Below are 22,648 nucleotides of genomic sequence, written 5' to 3'. Positions count from 1 at the left end.
TAGTGTTCTGTATGAAAGAAATAGCAGGACATACTATCATGGTTCAAGATTTATTATAATGGAATGTTTTAAGTTTCTCCAAAGATATGGCACATCTCTAAAGTCAAAAGACACATCACTCACAACAGACTTAATGAAGGCATGAAACACTAAGGTGCAGTATGCTCAGCTGCAATTATTGCATTATAACCATGAAATACTGTAAATTAAAAAAATAACGCCTGTCAGAATATATGCTTTCATAATTTTCATTTTTGAGTTAAATGTGCTTAAGGAACTTTGTGTGAAGTCAATTTTAACAATTCAATTATAAATGGATAATAAAAAAGCACTAAGTTATGATATATTAGAAATATTCTCTCTTTCAGAGATGGAGCTTTTTAGCAAATACTGGCATACAGTGAAGTGAAACTGTCAGTTTCAGGTCACAGAGCAAAATTTAATCTGCATTTATCAAACAACGGTGCCAAACATCCTGCTTAAAAAAACCTTTGCCAAAGTATAATGCACATACTTTAAACTTTTTTTTGTGATATTGGCTAAATTGGTTCTTTGTAACAGGTATCACAGATGACTGGTTCCAACACTCACTGGTTGCATATACAATGCCTTTGAACATTTTTTTCTACAAAAATATAAGGTTTTAAAAGGAGAGTAGGCAATTCATTTGCCCAGCTAGTCTGTTTGACAGGTAGTAGGAAATTGATGTACAGATCTCACTCAGCTGTTTCATGAAGGAACCCAGCTTTAACAAGCTGATTTATGCTCCCACAAACTTTTTTGTGTGATATTGTGTTATCATAGACATGTCTATTATATTGTGTTTCCTATCGTCACAATAGTTTCCTTAAATGTATTTTAGATAGCTGTAGGGCACTGCTGAGAGTACCCCATTATCCACAGGGATTCAATTAAGATCCTTATAATCTTCAAGACGACTGAATTATACAAACTACAATAATCAAAACATAGAAACAACAAACCATCTTTTTTTCAGAGTAGGATTAATATTTACTTGTTCATATGCAGCTTTGCACACTGATACAACTGCCCATTGCATCATAAAAAGGCTGAAAATGAGGTGAAGCCATCTGGCTCATCTTACTCATTTGATAGTTTAATAGCTCAGGTCAAATAAACTTTTCTACTCCGTAGAAAATGAAAATATATTATCCTATACTATCCCTAAAGGCAAGTGAATAGCCTTGCAAGAATCATGCAACAGAATGTTACATGCTAACCTATGTTAGAAGGCATTTAGGACTGTTTTTATTGAGATGCAAAGAGACACTGTGATGGTCCTTTTGATTACAGGGGGCTGCCGAGTTATTAAACTCCTGAAGACCCGAGAGCAGATAATTGTAAAACCAATTTGTCTGTACCATTTAATTGTAAAGCACAAAGTCTAATTTTATTGTTTGGTGAAAATGAATTGACTGCTACTAATTTTGCTTCAATAGACATTTTTGAATTGTCAGTGGTAACTGTGATTTCTTCACATGGGATTTGTTAGAAAGAACTGATTTACAGTAGTTTTCTTCTGGTCAGCGTGGTGAATTTTCAGGGGTTGAGTGTCATAGAGGTTAAATACACATTGTTTTCCAAAGTCATCATCAATAAAGAAAGAAGTCAGTTAAAAAATACATACTGTCCATACTACAGGTCTCACGTACAGTAGGAGCACATTGTGTCTGCGTGTAGAAAGGACCATAAAATAGTAAAGTTTTTGGCTGCATAGGAAAAACAATGTTATCCCCATTTTCAGCTGCAATTCTGAACAAATAGAGTGGTTACTGAATAGGACAAAATAAAATTATTAGAGCAAACACATTAATCAAGGTATCTGAGCTATCCTCATATTTCACTGTCTGTGAGCCTCCCACGGGGAGATGGGAGGTAGCTCATTATCCCGAGATAGTCAGGGCTGACATTCAGAAGCATGAGATGCTAAATCAGGACTAAAAACATTTCTGTGTGATAAATCTTTTAACTAGGATTTAATAATTGTGTTTTATCTTCGTCTGCTCTTTCGTGTGAAGTGCTGCAGAAATTGTCCTGTGTGCAGAACGTGAAAACAAATGTTCTCTTGAGGGCTGTGCAATTTAAACCTGCTAGTGTACAACATGCAATAGGACCAAATATTTCACTGCAACAGATTGGGCCTTTTCTAGAGTTGGGAAGCTAATTGAACAACATTACAATAAATATTTATTGCAAAACATTAAAATATATATATTTATCTTTATATACAGTATTAGGTCAACCATTTCAAAATCTCTTAAGAAGGTAGAGATCAATGCTCTTGTATACAAACTCTTACACATCACTTGCCCAGCACAGAATTAATTACTTACAACTGGGTTCTGGGGAGCCTGACCATAAACCTTTCTATGCAAGAGGTATTTGTTTTCTCAAAATACCTAGTCTGTCCTCTATCTATCAACAGGAAGCTGCAATCACCTTCTGGCCCAACTTCATCAGATATCAGGACTCAAGCAACGTTGGGCTGCTCAGTTGATGACAGACCTGATGTTGGTGGACCAGTAGGTGACATTTTTCCCACTGGACCAGCATGTCCATAGCAATGCCTCAGTATTGTGCTGGGGACATTGTGCTGCAGGCGATGCTGTCGTTCAGATGAGACATGGTCATTAAAGATCCTATGGCACTTTCCGAAAGAACAGGGGTGTCCTGTCTAAATTCTTCTCTAAGCATCCCTATAGTTCCCAGATGGAGCAGTTTCCCACTCCTCCCATTGCTCTATTGTGTAGTGGGGCTTCTGAGAGAATGGCTGACATGAGTCTCCCAGGTGGGTGCTCCACGGTGTTGGATAGAAGTGGGTCTATACTGTATGTAAAGCGCTTCAGATTCCTTTGGGATAAAAAGCGCCATATCAATGTAAGGAATTATGAGTTACATGAATGCTCTCACCCTGGAAGGAACTCCTTATTTGTTTTGCTCAGGGATATGGTGTCATTAGCATAGACACTGGAACTGACAAGTGATCAGTGTTAATAACAGACAGACAAATGGCAGTACACAGGAAATTAATTATAACACCAGGGTGGGTATGAAGTACAGCTCTAGCTAGAACTATTTGCAGGAGAGATGGAGACCCTATTCCAACCATTTCCATGAGGAGACAATTCCTATTGCACAGCAGTTTGAACCTCTTCAGATTCTACCTGCTGAAAGCTAGGTTTGTGCTGATGAAGACGTTCAGATCTATTAGTCTCTCCAAAGAAGTGCAGGACCTGGTGTGCTTATGTAAGAGGATGCAGTTTCTACAATATAAACTGGATTGGGCCGTTGTGTACCTGTTTGTCTGGTAAACCCTTCCCTTGTGCACTGGCAGCGGTGTGAGTGAAATCTCTTCCTTCCAGAGGAGAGTGTGAGTGACACAGGGTGGGAGATCAGGCTGCAGTGGCGGGGGAGGGGTCTGCTCAGACAGTGGTGTGGAGTGGGGTGCTGGAATGGGAGGGAGAGGACCCCCGGTCCGAGGAGGAGGAGATGGAGTGGGCGGTGGCCTCTCTCTGCAGCTCCTCCACCTTCTTCTGGAGCTCCGCACGGATCACCAGCAGCTCCTTCAGATTCTGGTGCACTGGCATCTTGTCAAAGGAGAAAATTAGGACATCAGCCACTATTGTATGGTTCATTGATTAATGAGCAAGATTCAAAGACTGAAGGCACAAAGATTATTTGAACTATTCAAACTATTTAGCCTACTATTTAGAACTATTTAGCCTGGAAGACAGAGAACGGTTTCCTATCATTTTTAACAATTTCTATAATTTTCTATTGTCTGCCATGTTTTAGAACAGAAATTCTTCTAACATGACTCATATACTGCGCACTGACACCTATTGTACCTGTTGCTAGCCTAACGCTTCATTTCTATGGAAAATCAGGTCATTTTATTTATAGGGATTAATATTCCAGATGAATGAGCCAATGAATTACCTGAGGCCTCATGCGAGGATTCCACCTGACATAATAATTCACCCAAAGCTCCAAGTGCCTCAGGCTGGCCACTGGGTACAAGATGTGGTTCTCATAATTCACATAGAAGGGATTGGTGAAGTCTTCCAACTGGCTGTTGATGTATGACCACAGCGACACAGTCTTTGTGTGCACTTCCTAAGAGAAAAAGGAGAGGAATGGAATTTTTGTAAGTTGTGCATTAGCTGGCTAAACTGTTCTTTGTAGTTTTGCACCTTCTGTCCCCCATCCAATTTTATTATAAATTATAATAATTATAAATAATAAATCATCCAAAAGGCACCTTGCTCTGTCTTTCCAGTTCACTGTTGTACAGAAAGGTTCCAAAGAGGCAGCTGTAGAGGTGGTCCAAGATCGTGATGAGGAACAGCTCATTGAATTCAAAGGCAGTTGGAAACTGTAAATGAAAACAGCCTGTTTAGGATGCAGAACATTATGTTAAAAGAAAGGTTCAATACTAAAAGGAGACACTGGAAAAATCAGACCCCTCAACATTTGCTGTTGTTAGCTTCTGATATAATAATAGGACTCTCTTCTGAGATTCCAATTTCTTTCAATCATTAAAGAATTGTTCAGAGCTTTTCATCTAAAACACCTGTTGCTGGGTTTTCGTACTCTGCAAGCAAGTTTCTCACCTCAGTGCCCCTCTTACCTGTCTCATCATCTGCCAGACACAATCGATAAACTGCACAAAGAGAGGGGACCTCTCGGAGTTGGCATGATTCTCGTCCCCATGGCCCACACGCTGTGGAGGGAGTTACAGAGACTTACACATACAGTAGGATCCTAACACGTACGTAACCTCAATAAAACAACAGACCAGAATCAAGAGTGTCCAATCTAGGTCCTACAGGGATGGTGTTTCTGGCGGTTTTCAAAAAATCTCTTTAAAGCAGAAGCACCTGAACATCTGGGGAAGAAGTTGTTAAACCGGCCCCGTTAAGACAGTTACAAACAAGTTTAGCTCATTAGGTGCTCAGTTGGAATGAAAGTTCATTGACACACCAGGGCTTTATAGAACCAGGACTGTACAACTGTATTAGAAACAGTTCTTTAGAATTAGGAGTAAGTGTGAGCTGTGGCTAATCCTGCTGTCTCAATGAGAGCTCAGATGAGGGCATGCTGGAGGTGTATCACCATCCTGCAATGCAATGTTTCTTAATTACCAGCTCATCCGGGACTCACCGCGGCAAACCTGTGCCCAAAGCTGACCCACTCCTTCTCAATGAGCACTTCGAAGCCTCTGATGGTCCTGTAGTAGCTGTCCAGCATCAGCATGGCCAGGGAGGTGAGCTGGGCAGTGCGGTCCCACCCATCGCTACAGTGCACCACCACTGACGTCTTCCCCGATTCGATCCTGTCCGCGATCCGCACTGCTCCCGCCAGGAGCAGCTAGATGGCAAGAAGAGGGGTGAAGCCATGTATTTAGAAAGTGACCTTTCATCCGACTGCAGTCTTACTTTGTGTTAGTAATACTCAAGGTGCCCTCAATCCCTGATGGATTACGTTCCAAGGCTTTTCCTTGTCATTTTTACATTCAGCGCTCACTCACCATCCTCCAGGTTACCTCCAATAATTGCACTTTGTGACTGTTAGTGCACAAAGTAGCCTCATTAATACCTCAATCTTTCTGTTTCTGTGAATGTGACATTGCTTTTCACCCTTCCAGGACATTTCATTGTCTTTGCATTTTCCATAACTTTGATCTGTCTGGAAGTGAAGTCTAAAATGTTTCGAGAAGTGTGTACGCCACAATTTAGTTAAAAAAAAAGATTATGGCATTTCTCATTCTCGTTCCTTTAGCTTCAGTCTAGCTGTCTTACCCGAATGTACTCCAGCCAGTGTGTGGAGTCCACATTGGACAGCCACTTGGCTTCATCGATCACGGGGTACACAACCTCCTTCAGTTTGCGGAGAGATTCCCTCATTACATGAATGTTGGGGATGTCCAAAAAGGTCAGCTCAGCATTCGGGTAGAAACTCTCACTCTCAAACCCGCCATCCTTCGTCTGCGGAAAAAAGAAAATGAAGTATTAGTTTGTGGCGCAATGAACCACACAGACATTTTACTGTAGGGTGGGAAAGAACTTCTTTCAACGTGTTTGCGTTTGTTTTTTTCTGTGCGAAACAGTAAAACTAATCAGCAAAATGTAAATCGAAGTCAAGAGGTTTTAAGAAGAGAGATGAATACATCTGCAACAATGAAAATTCACAAAACTATTCCACACTACTGTATTAACGTTCATGTTCAGGACATCCCAAACGAACCTTGTTTGTTACCGCCACGCTGCTCTGTCTGGCGTCGAAGATGGTGAGCTTATGTGACTGGGCATTGGCGTCCATTATCGTCTGTAAGAACTTCTCATCCTCTTTGCATCGCTTGTCTGTCGGCCCCACCATCGGCTGGCTGCATCGCACGATTGTAGCCTGGCTTTCAGGATGGATCCAGGATAAAGCCTATTGCCACAACATCAGACACATCTGGTAACTTCTGAATGGCTGAAAATCGCGGAGCAAGACTGACATGAACCTTCATCTACACAGCTTAAACTAAAGTCAGAAGGCTGCAAACTTCTGATCAAGACTTTCTCACACGAGGCATTGTAAACATTACCAACAGCAAAATCATCACACTGACGACCTATGTGTCAGCAATTGACTTTAAAGTGGCCGTATTGACAAAACATTGAAAGCTCCTCATGCTCGATGCTCTTTCATCTTTATTTCCCTCTGTGCGCTTTTTCAGACCTGCAGACTCAAGATATTCTGGTTGTACCTGCCTGAAAAAAGCTGGGAGTATTTTGGTCAGCATGCTCCCATTTCCTGGAATTCCACACAATTTAACATTCAGCAAGCTGAAACTCTTGAAGTTTATTTTGAATCTTTTAGTCGTGTTCTTGTATGTACATATTTACATCTTCCATTGCATGTAGGCAGCACAGTGGGCAAAGTGGGCAAAGCTTTGCTGCCTCACACCTCCTGGGTCCTGGGTTCGATTGTGGATAGGGACTTCAGTGCAGAGTTTGCATGATCTCCCCCTGTTTTCAAGGGGTGCTCTGGTTGCCTCAAATTTAGAAAAACATGGACTATGTTCATTAGTGTCTCTTTATCCCTGTGTGACCAACACCAAACACAGGATCCTGGGGTCTAGGATGAAATGTAAGTTTTCTTGATCAAAACAACTCTGGGAATGGCACAAAACATTTACTGCTAGTAACACTGCACCTCCCTTCAGGAGAGGGAGAAAGTCAGGAATCATGCTGTATGTGAGCAAACTGGCAATTTAGGGACAGACAGCAAGAATGCTTTGGCTTGACTGGCCATAGTGACGGAACACATAGTACAATTGTTCACGTGAGCTCACAGGGATGCGCTGTTTGGTTCTGAAAGCAGCCACTCTTTTCAGATCCTCATCTTGAATGCTGGTGGGAATCACAAGGAGCGCGGGGTACGTGTCACACACTTCATAACCACTGTTGATTTTACTGATCGTCCAGCTTTCATTGGGCAGCCCCTGAAAGAGAGGAAGGTGAAACATAGGACAACTGCCATCAAGGCTCCACAGAGGATGAATTAACTCATTATAATTAGGCTAAGTACATTCTGACATATATTTTGGTGTGTGAACAAAGTAATTCATACTAGGTTAATTGATTTTTTGAGCCCCGATATGCTTATAGGGGTGCAGATGAGCTCGCTGCCTCTAATTTTCTTGAGCGATCAGTCGAAACCCTGGGGCTGAACTGCTTGACTGGATGATGAGATCGTGAACGAGGTAAACAATTTTCAGTGAAAACATTTAATTCAAAAATAATTTCAAAGACAGACAACCCAGGATAAATTCCCCACATTTTCCCTATGTTCGAATTAGGTTTCTCTGGTACTCCCCTTTCCTCCCACATTAATTGGCATCTCTGTATTGTGCCTGTGTGTGTTTGTGTGCGCAAATCCTGGGGAGGACTAGGGTGTAGACCTGACTCTGCTTGTGTGCCCCTGTGCTTCTTGGATGGACTCCAGGGGGGCTGTAACCCTCAAAAAGAATACGCATCTGACAATGGAAGGAATTTCTTGTAACAAACATTTTTAACACTGATGCATCTGAGCTCCAGATTTGTTTCGGAAATCCTGAGAGTAGAACCCTCAGCTGACCTTCGCTAAGGTTATACTGTTTTAAGTCAAACTGGAATTGTATTCATGCGAAAAGTCATTCTGTCTTTACCTGTCTTTTGTACTCAGCTATAGGGTCATATACTTTCCAGCCATCAACAGGAAACATCTCTTTGTAAAGGAATGCGAACAGTGGCTGAAAAACACCACAAAAGGATGTGACTGACAGTCCTGCTACAAGAGTTCTAACACGATTCGGGTTTGTGTACAGTTCCAAAATCACTGGGCGCAAGCATCGCAGATTAGAGACAGGAAAAATAAAGCTAATCACTTAAAATTCTAATTTAATTACATGGATAATTTGATTACAGTAACTTGAAACTCTCCGATTTTGATGTATTTAATGTTAAAAGGTATGAGGACAGAATACTCTATTCACATATATCAAATACTGTATTAGAATATTAAAGAAATGCATAATATAAAAATTAAGTTAATTTAACTCTATGGTTCAAGAAAAAAGTCACTATTTAAATGGCCTATGCCTATATCAATGTTGACTTTAAGTAATATTTACAGGCATCAGGGATGTGCACCTTAGATGGTCAGAAATTATTCCTGTTATTTACACTTAGAACTCGTATTGTCAGGAACAAAAGTATTGGGGCATTACATCTAAAACAAATCAATTTACTATTTATCATCTGGTGAAAAAATAGTTTATAAACTAAATTTAGAGACACTTCTTCTCAGTGTACTGAATAATCAAACATCCTAGTAAACGATAGTTAAAATACAGTTTAAAGTGAATTAGCAAATTTGAGATAGCACCAAGAGCTAAGTTTTCAAATATGCTTGTAGCCCATCATTACAAGACATAGCAATGACTTTGTTCACCTATAATGTGATACATAAGCAGGCCTTACATCTAATCATTATAGAATGCTTTCTGAATAAGTGAATCTCAGTAAGCTGTATTACTGATCAAAAAGCAAAGCCTGCTGGCTCACCAAATCCTGAGACAGGGGGAAAGCATGTTTTGTGAGGGTTTCGAAAATCTCCAGCTTGCTTTGCTCTTCCTTCTTGTATGCGAACCTGGGGTTTCTCATATCCTGTCATCAAAATAAACAATGCACAATGAAATGAAATGCACAAATGAAATGAAATGCACAGAAAATATATTTTACTGTACTGAAAAGAGTGTTACACAATTCACTGAAACAACTATTTCAACACTACTACTCACACAGTACATGTGCCCTGCTGGTCTCCACTGTTCTGGAGACCTTCATGTTTTAGATGGTAATATGAAGCAGTATCACTCTGAAAGTTTCATAGTCTACTACTAGCAAAACTTTGTATAGAATCTTGTTATTTGCTGTAAAAAATGCAGACACCATGAAATAAAAAATAAAAAATCCTAAGACTTTTTTACCTTACACACTATCTCCATGCCACAGGAGTTCTCTCCATGACTCTGCACTCCAATGGTCTCCAGCCGGCTGATCACTCCCAGATTGACATCCAATACAAAAGGTGGCTCCTGTCGTTATTCCGACAGAGAACACAACAGCAGAAGTGTACAGCGATAATCTCTTAAGAAAGACTCACTGCTCTGCCTGCTTTAACTAGGTTCACCAACACCTACAGCCAATGAAAATAAACTGCAGTACAATTGATTTAGTAACTTGAATTAGTTCAAATGCAGAAACATGCCATGGACTAGGCAGAGCATAACCAACAGAGAGGCCATAAAAGGTCCTTACCCGCTCCATGCTCTTGAAGTACAGCTTGTAGTCTGTGACAGTGAGGGTACCACTTACAGCACCAGTGAACGGACAGATGTACATCACATCTTTAGCTGCAGAAACAAGAGAACCTCGTTTATGCTGAAACTACCACAGGGTCCGTGTTAGTCTCGAAACCTGCTCCAGTGTGCAGATTTCATTGCAATTCTTTAAAACCAATTCCTATTTCATCTTCTGACATTAGGACTGTGGCAACTGTAGAGTTTATCTTAATGGTATTAAGTTCTGATGGTACTGATATTTTTACACTGACATATTTATAACAAAATTAAAGCTAATTGTAGGTAATGAAAGAGCTGAATCAGTTGAACAAAACTGATCAAAAACTAAACTTTCTGAATTTCACTTTCTTAAAAAGTTCAGCTTCAGTTCACAGTCCTGTAGTGCTCTAAGAGGACAGCTTACAGTCACTGATCCAGTCGGCCAAAAACACAGAACGCTCTCTTTCCAGTGACCCTAGCAAAGCTCTGCTTCTGCGTTTTCTCTTGACCATCACATTCATATCTGCCTTGTAAGTTTGGGTAGAACAGCTTTAATACGACTGAAAATACAAAAACTACGTTACAGTCCCGACGGTGAGCTGAGAGGCGGGCACTCACCAATGGCTTTGATGGACTCTCCTGGAATCCGCGGTGCCTCCTCCATCTGTGCCAGTTTGTTGCCGTCCCTCAGAGCCTGGCATTGATCCAAACCCACAGTTAAGTGGAATCATTGCTCTGTACCTCGCAGTGTGCTGGAACTGCGGCCAGTGCACATACACACAGCTTCACCGCAGGTGTGTGCCAGTGCATGCAAACTGGACACCACCACTGTCTCAAAGGGCACTTACGTCACTTACCCACATTAAAAAACAGCCCGATCCTAAAGCCCAGACTACACCAGGAGACTGATCTTTCAGCAGATTTTCACATTTCTCACGTTACCCTGGCTTGTCCTATAAGCCAGCAGAGGATTCATGTGGTTGTCTTAAATTTCACTTGCTAAGTGCCATGATGGACTATCCCCCAGGCTTTCAATAGCGGCCCTGGGGGAACCTGTTTTCTGTATTATGCTGCAGTGAAATTCTTTATCATTGACCCTCACTTGATTTCAATTTTCTGCTTGAAGCTTATTTTCAAAATTGCTGAATAAAAAATGGGAAAAGTGCTTTTAGCTTTTTGCCCACCAGCGCATACCATACACTGTACGTATTTCAAAAAGGTCCCTGCCTATATAGAGTACACACTTAACTGCCTACAACAGAAAACTAAGGTCCCATAATTCTACTGAGTAGAGGATACATTTAATCTGCATGGACATATACAATATGAATGAAAATTGGAACTGCATCACTGCCCATGGCACTTCTTTATCTTAATAACACCATCCCATCCCAGAGTCAAGTTCTGCAGCACTGGCCGACAGGTTTTGAAAAACAGGTTTTATTAAAAACCACTTAGCTGGAACTAATTATGTTAATTTCCCCTATAATATCAATTAGCAAAAACTGTCAGTTAAATCTTAATCTGCCTCTAACAGGGACCCTAGCTGTTACATTTGGCAAACCCTGTAGGAACGCACAATGCACACTGGGTTCCGAATATGGTATGCAATGTACTTGCAGTGTCTTAATAGCCACACTGGAGGCGCTGAAAGAAACTGCACTTTGAAACGATACCGTCTTATCCCTAATGAACTGTGGGAAAGCAGCTGAACATAACTACCAGATTCACGAAATCCTCTATATTGTGTTTTTGGATGATAACGAAGTGGATCTAAAATTTCAATACATCACTGGTACTGTATATTTTGCCATAATCAGGATCATTTATCTAATTGCTGCATTTTGAAAGCAATACTACATACTATACATAAAGGAGTTTTTATACAGAGCCTTCAGAAAAGATTTGATAATTTTTCAAAATTCACAGAACGTTTAATGTGTGCAACAGTAAATGCCAGCTATTTTATTTAGTCTCGTCCACTACAGCTTTTAATAGAGTTTAACAGGTTGGGTGATTGCAAATCATTGCACAGAAAAAAATATCTAATGGCTGGGATTGGTTTTAACGTACTCTCCAAATTTAAAATCCTGTGACTTATTTTTTTTTGGGTGTGGGGCTACTTTAAAGCCAGTGCACATCAACTACCTACAGACAGCTCAAGATCTGAAAATGAAAATATCCAGTGTTACAATTACATTCCTGCAGCAATGCAAAAGTTCAAAACAAAACAAGTGAAGGTTTTGCAAGGGTGTAGTACAATTCTGAAAAATATAAATATTTTCCCCAAACCTTTAACATGCACAATTAATTGTTTATTAAAACTAATGCAAAATAAAGATGCAGAGATGGTGGATGATTAAAGTGTAATAAGTTTAGGATTGTTAAACTAAATGTATATTTGACAAGGACATCTTTTCTAAAATTATTGGTTTACACTGTGTTAAATAAGTTGAATCACCCTATCAGATACTCACTTGACAGAATGATTATTCAATTAAGAGATGTAATGGTCAAGCACAAATAATATTTATGACACTCAAGAAAATAATAGAGAATTGGGGGGGGGGGGTGAACAACACTTAGTTCTGTCAATTTCACACTTCTAGAAAGCAGAAAACATCTAAGCAGACTTCTTTTTCTGTATGAAGTTAAAATCAGCAGCCAGGCATAGTTTTTTGTCCCCAATAGAGCTCATCAGCATGACACAGCTGAATATGACCAGGGAAAAAGACATGTATGTGCATCTTGCACTTCCTTCAGGTTTATGTGGTTTTAGTGAAGAGCAATATTCCCAATGGAGGGCATTATCATCCTCGCTGTATCTGTAGATCTTATTGTGCACTGACATGATATATGTTTTGAATGATTCCATGCCGAAAACCTGATATACCTAATTCATAGCACTTCTAATGCACTACTGAAAGGTCCAGAGGTATGAACACATACACATCCCACTTAATCATATTGGAAAAAGTATTTAATTAAAAGGAAGTCAAAATCATTCAGCACGTTTCCCAGCATCAGTTTTTCTGACTAAAAAATTACCCCAACTTTTGTTAGAATGCTCTCAGCGTTTCTCTACCACTACCTCATTCATACACACAGAAAACCCTGAAGCACCATGCCACAACAAAGAACATTATTAATTCTTTTACTGGATAAGCATGCATGTAAGTTGGCATTAAGGGTTAGTATTAAAGCTTGGAAGGCCAGGCTTGCAAAGATTTTGAAGATCCGGTTCACATCAGTGCAGAAAATGGAGAAATCAGTCCAAGTACCACATATTTCTACTCACAAGTATGAATGTCAAAGATTTACATGGGCTTTAGAGACTATACAAAAGTTGGAAAATGGTAAAATCTGGTCCTACTAGCATTTAGTGGGAACAAAGTACTGCTCTTGGAGTACAGTGCAGAATTAAATTATTTTCTTCAGAATATTTTGGCATTATGCTGCCATACCTGTGCCATACTTTCCCTTTTCTAAATACTGGTATATGTGGTAAAATGGGCAAAATCGTCCATCTTTAATCAGTTGTCCAAAGTAATAAAATGCCGCCAGTTTAAAAATGTTGATTTTTAACAGCCGCCGCTGTGCAGGTAAGAAAAAGTCAGTAAGAACAGCGGAGGCACTGCTGTTGTTGAATTATACTGCTAGCTGGAGCAAAAGCTTTGTCGGCCTGGCCTGATTCTGAACTTGAACCCACCTGCACAAACCTCTTACCTCGTCATTTTGAGGGGTGACAGGAGGGTGTAGGACTCGGTAATTCTAGCAAAAAGTCTCGACCAAATGCTTAAATTTATTCCGTTTTACTTATTTATTACAGAAGCCAATGTCTGTACCGGGTTTTTTTAAGAAGATACATTAATTTTAACTAATGCTAAATTTAAAGCTTATTAAGCTTTTCTGAAAACTATGAATTTCTCCTATTAAAATGTAAGATTATAGAAGGCTGTTAAATTTCAGCTTAGCCTTAGATGGAACAGTATAAATCAGTTCTATTCTTAAATTAGAAGAACTAAATCAACCCTTTCACCTGCAACCCAGAAACCGCTCTGTGCTGCAAGAGGGGAAGATTATCCAAAGCTTAAAATCAGATGGAAACTTAGTGCTGAGAGTTAAGAAGACTACATTAGGTGCACCTGGGGAAACAAAATTGAATTTCAGCCTATTTATGGCTGGAATTACCGATAAACACGAGGGTGGTGATGATTTGTGTTACTGCTATAGAGGGGTTTGGAATGAGGACATTTAATCTTGTTCTGTACTGTAAAACCCACTGAAGCGGTTTGTGCAGCTGTGCAGGAAATGTGAAGAAGGAAGCAGAGACTTGCCGAAGAGTGAGGAGCGAACTCAGAGTCTGTGTCCGAGTGACAGCCGTTGGCTCCGTCCGCAGGCTCCTGGCCAGGGAGCGCAGAGGGGGGAGACAGAGAGAGACAACGCCGGTAAAGAGAGAGTTCAAAGGTCAGACACCACCCCAGAAACCCAGCGGACCCAAGGAGAGTCGTACTGTGCACTGAAGAGAGAAGCCAGGGTTAGACATCACTGTGCAGCCTGAAAGCCCATCAGAAAAAGCAGTTAGCTGAGTTAATAATATTCCCTTTGAGAAGCAAAAAAGAATGCTGATTATTGAGACACATAGAGTAGTCTTTCAGATAAAATATTCTTATTGATATGACTGCTGCTATAAAATATTCCTAGTACAATTCCATGTGTAGTCAAATATATCCAGTGTAACTGCAATAGTAGCCCAGATTCCAAATGGTCTGGATGAGAACAACTGGTTCCAGACATCAGCAGCTGTCCAAATAGCAATAATCTCTACCGGTGCTTTCTCACTTATACAGAAGTGAGACTGCAGGTGACAGGGAGTGACACGTACAGGGAGAAAACCACCCTATGCAAAAAGAGAGAAATCTGTTAAATGTGCTTCAATACTGAAAACCAAATCTCAACACTTAAATCAAAGAGAGTGTATTTTGACTGACAGTGGGTTAATAAAGTATTGTAATTAGCTTTGAAAAGCACTGTAACCATGCATCCAATTTGCCTGATATTGACATGGTACACAGATAGGACTAAGGACTAAGAGAATGACAGTGCAAATATTCCCAGTTGAAGAGACACAGTGACATCTGGATATGATTAAGAGACTTTTTATAACTACTCTGTATATTGCAGTACTTGGTGTATACAACAGCATGCAATGTTATGATGTGTATAGCCCACATAATGCTGTGATGAAACTTTTGTAAACAGCTTTATGTAAAACCTTGTGAAAAACACACGGCCATCTGTTCATCAGCACTCAATGTTACAATTACTGCTTTCTCTACAATATCTACTGCAGTACGCACTTTACAAGTTTTGTTTGTCCATTTACAAATTATTTAACACCAAATGTTCAAAGTATTCAAAATCACATGATTAGTGGCAACAGTGCCAAGATACTGTTCGGATTTATAAAACCATCACGATGTTCAGAACCAACCAAACTGCCTTTCATTTCCCTCCTTGTGGGACTGAGTTTTCAGAGGCAATGAGGTCAGTTTACATAGTGTTTTAATTACCAGATTGGCCACGAGATCAACCTTATAATTTCAGAATTATTTCAAACCATGCTTTTGTCTGGAAAACCGGTTATGTTTGTGAGTTTTCACTAGGTTGTTGGCAATTACTCGTTTTGACTGGAAGAAAAGCAGAATTATTACAGACTATTATCAGACCTCTTGGCTGCATTTATGTAAAGAAGAATGACAGTAAATCAGTACCACAAAAGAATCTTACCTAGTTATGGAAGGTATTGGGTTCCATAACTGCCAGATCTATCAGTCTCCTATCACCCTGTGTCATATGGAGGGTCTGTATCTTTCTTTAGATAAGATGTCAAAACAACGTGCTGTAGAATTTGGTGATACATAATTTACCCCTAATCCCTGCTTCACTTTCAATAAAAGAGGTAAATCACAACAAACAATAACTGTCTACATCTTAATACAATTACAAAAATGATAAAGCACTTAACAGCATTTGCAAAATCCTGGGAAATCTGCCAAAATAGTCCTACTCCCCACACACAATAACATCTATTTAAAAAATGTGTTTTTTACTGTGAAACAAATCCACTTTCACACAAATGGTATCAAGATTATCACAATACTCTTGGGTCTTGTTCATAAGTGAAACTCAAATAAACAAGGAAATAAACTATGTAGTTCAGAAATTCAATAGGGCCCCCTTTGCAACAGAAGTTTTCAAATCCTAAGCTCTATTCACATGAGCAAAAAACACTGAAACAATACTTAATGGTAATGATTATCTGTGTTTAAAAGACAGCACCTTGAAATCCAAATTGATCCACTTTCTTGCTAAAAATAATTAGACTCAGGTTCATACAATCTTTCTAATGTTCACTGGACTGACCAGCTACACATTTTGCAGTTGATGCAGACCAATGTATCAGGCTGTCAAGGGCCTTTCCTCTGGTACAGCCAGATGTCGGACGTTAAATACTGCACGTAGTGAAAGACAGAAACTGCAGCCAAGCCTCTGCTGTATCTGCTCACTCTAATTAACCCTTAAATCGAAACATGCAGCAAAAGCTCCAAAGTATCCATGCTATTCCAGTAGAGAAAACTAAATGGAATAGATAGTATGACAATCTTACCTCTCCAGTGGGCATTCTGAAAAAAGATATGTTCAATTTTCAGGAAAAGACAGCATTGTGCCACTCTCCCATTACAACTCTGAAGGGACTATTCCACTACCCATTGGAGGAAGAGCAATCTGTGAAGACTCATACTGTCAAAGCAGGGCCAGCTCTTCATGCATGTACTCAGTGTCCAAAATATTAGGAACCCTGTCCAAAAACTCTGATGACCAGTAAGAACAGTGTGAACAGGATGTAGAGTTCTAAAAGCTCATCAGCCCAATCTTCCCCTATTCTTTTGACAGAATTGGCCTTAGTTGTAGTCGTGATACTGAACAATACTGCAAACTAGGATTACATGCATCACAAACATAACCATCTGCGAATCATTAGTGGCTCAACAACTGAAGGCACTCATTCACAGTCCAACTGAGCCTTACAGTCTAGACATGAACGGCCTGAACCCGGAATAAGAGCGAAAGAAAGGCTTGAGCCAGGTGCTTCTGGTTTCCTGCATGACCACGATCCACATCACTGGTCAGAACCTCAAGAAGGTAGTATGAAAAAACCAATAGCCCTATGATGGCCAGGATCAATTTCAAACCCTAGTGCACGGCTATTTTTGGGGGGGGCATGAATCAGTAATGTATTTTGAGTGGAGGGGCATTTAAGTAAAGCAAATCAAGGTGATAATAAAGCCCAAGAATACTAATACATGCACTACAGCAGGAGTGTCTGAACCTCATCCTGGAGAGCCAGTGTGTCTACAGGTTTTCAAGGGTTCTTTCACACACCAGCAGCTGTAGAGCTGGGGAAATTGCCAATTGGTCCAATTAAGCCAGTAATGGGTTGAGGTAGGTCATTAAGAGCTTAGGGGGAACAAAAGCCTGGAGAAACTTACTTCAGCCATTCAGGATCCGCCTGAGCTAAAAACATAAACAACCAAATTCCTAATAATTAAGTAAAAACATTTAAGATCAGCCTGAGAGACAGACAGAAAGCAGCCTGATGCAGTTAATCCTCAGTCTTACCCTCAGATCAGGCCTCTTGGAAACCTGTTTGTTACAAACAGAAGAAAGCACACAATAAAACTTGAGAAACTGTAGTTTATATTGTCATTCGATTCAGTTCAAATAAAAACAATATTTCAGACAAAGAAAAAGCCAGAAATAAAGGCTCAGCAGCTAAATTACATAAAAGCTTCTTTGAAAAGTAAAGCAGACTTGTAAATGCTGCAATGGGACAGACTGATGCTTCTTGCTGTTTTAATTTTAGACACAAATACATGACCTGCTGTTCCAAACCCAGGGTCTTGGATAGCAACTCTCAATAACAGAATACTATTTTTACTGACACACCCTAAAACAGTAGGAGCAGGAGCCTCCCTTTTGGATGGGTTTTGCAAAGTTAGAGTGTTTACAAGAATCAAGAACAAAGAGATGTGGTTTTAAAACAGTAGGTCTTGTATCATTAACAAAAAAGCCACTTCTTAATATTATAATTGTAGCGTGCAATCTGACCAATTATATTTTGTATTTATCTTTTCTAACCTATGGTTAAGAAATCCAAAATGTAGCGGTAAAGTTTAGGAATACCCTAAATAGTATTTGACCTGTTTGTAGAAGCCCTTTATAAACAAAATCTAAATGAGCCGAATTTGCCAGGCACTGCATACATGTTTCAAAAGTGCACAGAATCAGAGTAACAGTAAGCAGAGAGATATGCCCTGATGAATTTAGAATCACCCCTACTTACAGTAGGAGAGAAATTCACAAGCAGTGTGACCAGTGGCAGCCATGAACACTGCCACCCAGATTGCCACCATTCTTGGAAGTGTATTGGCTAAATTTCACTGCCCTTTAAGGTGTCGCAGTGCTGACGTACGGTGACAAGGAAGCACAAGCCCGCAAGCCTACATTTCTCTGCCTGCAGATGAGGTACATGAGTTTCATTCTGTCACACAGCTGCTCTGCGACAGGAAAAGAGAAGACACACAGACACCGCATCTTTCATTTAGCACTAGCATGAGACAGGAAGGCTCTGCACACACTGCGTCAGTCTTACCCGCAAGTCCGGCATCCTTCCAACCTGTTAGTCAGAAACACAGCAGTTATGAACCTTCCTGATAAGACTGCAGAGCCCAGAACAAAGCAGTCGAGGAGATCTTAAATCCCAAGCAAGGCTGTCATCCCTAGCCTCTTTTTCCAATGCTACAGCTTAGAGAGGGCACTGAAGGCAACACTTCTGATTCGGCAAAAAAACCCAAACGTCTTAATATGTCTCATTATGTCTGCTATTTATACTATAGTTGCAGATTTTTCCAGGTTCTTTGAGGATCAAGAGCAATTACACCAAAGAAATGGGCACCAAATCATCTTGCTCATTTGCATTTTCTTTAGATTTTTATACAGCCATCATCAGTCCAGTGAAAAACCTAAATCTACTACCCATTAAAACCCAAAAGTACTAAATCTATTACCCAGTGTTCTTCAGCATGAGGCAAGTTAAACTGGTTAAGTCCAAAGTAACTAAATGTCAGCCAGATAGTTCTCTCAAAACATCACCTGAGCGTTTCTCATTACTTAATGCCCAAAACACATGTGAAATTAATGATTAAAGAGGAAAAACTTTGAACCCCAACACATCTTCACCGTTTGTTTATTTTCCTAAAAAATACAATTCTATTTTTTTAAATACAGTAGTATATTTCTCACGGTTATGTTCATCATTAAGTCTAAACGCCAGAGAACCACTGTTTTGCATCTGTATTTGCTCTGCAAACGCAAAACGAAAGCTTGTTTTCTTATTTGAGTGCTTTGCTACTCCAGCCATCTATCCACCATCACAAATCATTGCAGAAAGTCAGCCTATCCTGGAAGGCAGAGCTACACTCTGAATGGAACTGCAGTGCATCACTCGGCACACTCCCACCAAGACATAATATACAGACACTGATTACCCATGTGGGACACAGGTGGAACATGCAAACTCCCCACAGAAGGCAGCCCCGGCTGGAACCGAACACAGAACACAGCAGCTCATAGGCTGCAGTGGTATCTACTGTGCCATCACACCTCCCTTATTTTTATATCTTAGGATATCATCAGCAATGAATGATAAAAAATGGAAAAGAAAACTGTCATGCAAAGCTGTTGGTACAGGTAAGACATGCCTTGCATCCACTCTGGAGGAAGAAAGGGTAAAGGAAATAAAGAATAAAAGAATGAATGAACAGAATAAAACCGTTAACTTTCAAGATTCCAGAAGGAGTCATTTAGGGTTAAAGGAAACAGGTGTTATGAATCTACAAATCCCTAATTATCCAAATTCAATTCTGAAATTTCCAGATCAACAACAATAATGAGATTAACAACATGTAACGTAATCGGGAAGCACATTTTACTTTATTAAGCAAGTGAATCATATAATACTCAACTTCACATAATTCAAGGAGTGACAGTGTATGAGGGACAAACATTAAACACATGTCTATCAAATCTACAAACAGGTTTTCTCCAATATGGCATATACCCTGGCGTGACCATAAACGATGAACTATGCAAGATCCAATCAGTCCCATCAATTACATTAAGAATCTGGCTGTCACACACCCCAGTGCACTGGTCTGATGGGCAGCTCATACCTTGTAATCCCGGGAGACGGGGTCAGAGGGCACGACACCGGAGATCTGACTGGAGATTGTGGCAGCGATCAGCTGTTTACACCATTCCACATGGGATCCTGTGGGGCTGCAATGAGAGATGTTTTTTATTATCACAGTAAGTGTCATGGGAGAGATTATAAGGTGAGATATTATATGGTAAACATTTCTAGCTTACTATGTAAAAAGAGCCAGGATCTTACAAGACTCCCATTAAAACAGAATCATTCATGTTGGTTTCTAGCTGCCAGCTGCAGATGTTTCAGTCCTATTATCTAATTGTGTAAGAAAATGGCACACACGGATGTCTGGAGGTCTTGATTTTCCTGGCCTCTGACCTGCAAATAATCTTCGGCCAGAGTGAAAGGGCCAACTTCAAACCACCGACTTTCATCCCGGCTGACTCTCAGCTGCAGCCAGGCCCTGATGCAATCAAGTGGTTTTCCCAAGCAGACAGAGCAGAACAGAGGTTCCAGGCAGTGAATGGACGCCTACTGACCCCCACACTGGCCTGCAGGCACCTAGCAGGCCCCACAGGTAGCTGCTGTGAAGAAATCACAACCCAACTCTCTCCCCTTCCCAGTACTTTTTGTGACGTATCCTCTCGGCATAAACAGGAGTGCAAGGACTGTGACAGGTATTCAGTCTATCCTAGACTGAATTATTCCATCTATTCATCCATCTTAAACAAGCAAAGGTGCCTTTTCCTTCTCTGTTGATTTTATTCATTTGGCCTCAAAACACACCACTTATGACAATTCTTTAACTTTAGTGTAGTTGTATTTGAAGTTGAGAGATTCCTACGCTGGTATTGCAACATTCAATGACTGCCAGTACTGTATTCTTTTAAGCATTTAACTCATATTCAATATTCAGTACTTTGCAGTCTGGCACTGCTATGGACCTAAATGCATACAAGAGTCTTCATTTCACAACTTCCTAACACAAATTATCTGAACCAAAGTGCTACTCAAACAAGTCAGATTGATATTTAGAGTGTTATCTGTTGTTAGAGTGTTGCTATCCACAAGTCCACACAGAAATATCACTACCTTGTAAATGTAACATGATCTTTACTAAAAATAATCAAAAGGGCAGATGTTATGGAGCAAGGATTTCTACTTACAGTACTAAGAATTGGCTGCAAATATTAACCCTCTAAGAAATACTAGCTTCAGAACAAACATCCTGAAGGACCCCAAAGAGTTTTACGTATAAGAGGGGACCCACTCCAATGCCAGATTGAATGAGGCGAAGACTAAGGAACAAATAGTAAAGTTGTCAGTTCGATGTCTCATTTAAAGCATAGCACTTCCTTAAGTAGTGTCTCCTGTCACCATACTGGGACACTGGATGGTAAATTCTACAACATAGAGAACAGCACCTCCTACTGGTCTACCAACACCACTTACAGCAACAATCTGTTTTATGTTTCAGAGGTCTCCTATTGAGATCTCAACACATACTGTAGGCAGCAAAGCACATTCTCTGTTAACACACTTTCACCCACTTTTGTTAGTTGTCTAAATGTATCAAACATTTTTTGCATATGAACATGAATTCAGGAGAAACTATTTACAGCCCCAGTTGAAATACAGTACATGGGTTTTGAACATTACAGGAACTTATCAAGTACTTCACAAAAGTCAAATCACTGTGAAAGGGCGATCCTTAACTCCTAGATCTTAGATCCGAAAATCCTTACGTGCTTGTCATGTTTCCACAAAACATCGACGCATTGACATAATTAATAAAGAAAATGATGATTTGGGATGGCTTCATTAGGAAATACAGCCTTGGCATGAATCGCGCTTTAGTCCCGTATATTCTATTATCAGTGGCTGGACTGCTGACAGCAGACACTCGTACTTTCCCTTGTTCCAGATTATCAACTGGAGCAGTAAGGCATCACTTACTGTCGATCCTTGATTGCAAAAGACAGAGTCGACGAGCCCGACACACCCGGTATAGGAGACGGAGAAAATATTTCTCACCCTGCAGCCGTGCACCGAACAGACACGGTCTCCAAGCCATTGTGTATCCAATTCTTAATTTTTAAGCTCAACGGCCGTCTTGCTGCCCTTATAGGATAAAGCAAAGCGCTGCCGAGTGCTGTGTATTTACCTGTCCAGAGTCTCCTCGCTGGGCTGTCTGGGACCGGGTCCCACGAGCGGACGAGCAGGCTTCCTAGAGGGCAGTGCCGGGGGAGCAGGGCTCTCCGCTCCGTAACTGCCTCCGCCTGGAACCTTTTCCATCCTTTGCCAGTTTCCTTCCTTCCTATTTTCCTAATGCAGGCTACGCTTTCCTAGTGCAATGGACGGATATGGGCGTCTTTTATTTTTTTCCGGGCAAGCTACGCAAAGATTTCCTGTGTTTGTTTTGTTCCAGTGACAGCGAACCGCTAGCGCCGAATCCAGGAAGCAGCCATATCCTCATGTCA

General features: G+C 40.4%; 1 protein-coding gene across 4 annotated transcripts; it reads right to left on the bottom strand.

The window, feature by feature from the left end:
• Nucleotides 1-36: 36 nt before the first annotated feature.
• mtmr1a (myotubularin related protein 1a) lies at nucleotides 37-22,637 on the bottom strand. Of its 4 annotated transcripts, XM_088649167.1 has the most exons (18): nucleotides 22,333-22,637; nucleotides 20,191-20,296; nucleotides 18,612-18,635; nucleotides 17,579-17,602; nucleotides 14,233-14,298; nucleotides 10,514-10,589; nucleotides 9,873-9,967; nucleotides 9,542-9,649; nucleotides 9,117-9,218; nucleotides 8,219-8,302; nucleotides 7,364-7,513; nucleotides 6,268-6,456; nucleotides 5,823-6,008; nucleotides 5,185-5,391; nucleotides 4,652-4,744; nucleotides 4,283-4,396; nucleotides 3,961-4,137; nucleotides 37-3,608 (listed from the first exon to the last, which is right to left on the bottom strand). In XM_088649167.1, the coding sequence occupies exons 1-18, from the start codon at nucleotides 22,461-22,463 to the stop codon at nucleotides 3,444-3,446; spliced, it is 2,097 nt and encodes a 698-aa protein (XP_088505293.1). In that variant the 5' UTR covers nucleotides 22,464-22,637; the 3' UTR covers nucleotides 37-3,443. The 4 variants fall into 4 exon arrangements, with proteins under 4 accessions (XP_088505293.1, XP_088505295.1, XP_088505294.1 ...); XM_088649169.1 differs by lacking the exon at nucleotides 14,233-14,298 and having other exon boundaries at nucleotides 22,333-22,636; XM_088649168.1 differs by lacking the exons at nucleotides 17,579-17,602; nucleotides 18,612-18,635.
• Between the last annotated feature and the right edge of the window lie 11 nt (nucleotides 22,638-22,648).

The sequence above is a fragment of the Lepisosteus platostomus genome, chromosome 10, assembly GCF_059453375.1.
Source record: "Lepisosteus platostomus isolate fLepPlt1 chromosome 10, fLepPlt1.hap1, whole genome shotgun sequence".
Classification (NCBI taxonomy): domain Eukaryota; kingdom Metazoa; phylum Chordata; class Actinopteri; order Semionotiformes; family Lepisosteidae; genus Lepisosteus; species Lepisosteus platostomus.
Note: the sequence above shows the minus strand (reverse complement) of the source record. Positions and strands in the feature narration are given on the sequence as shown.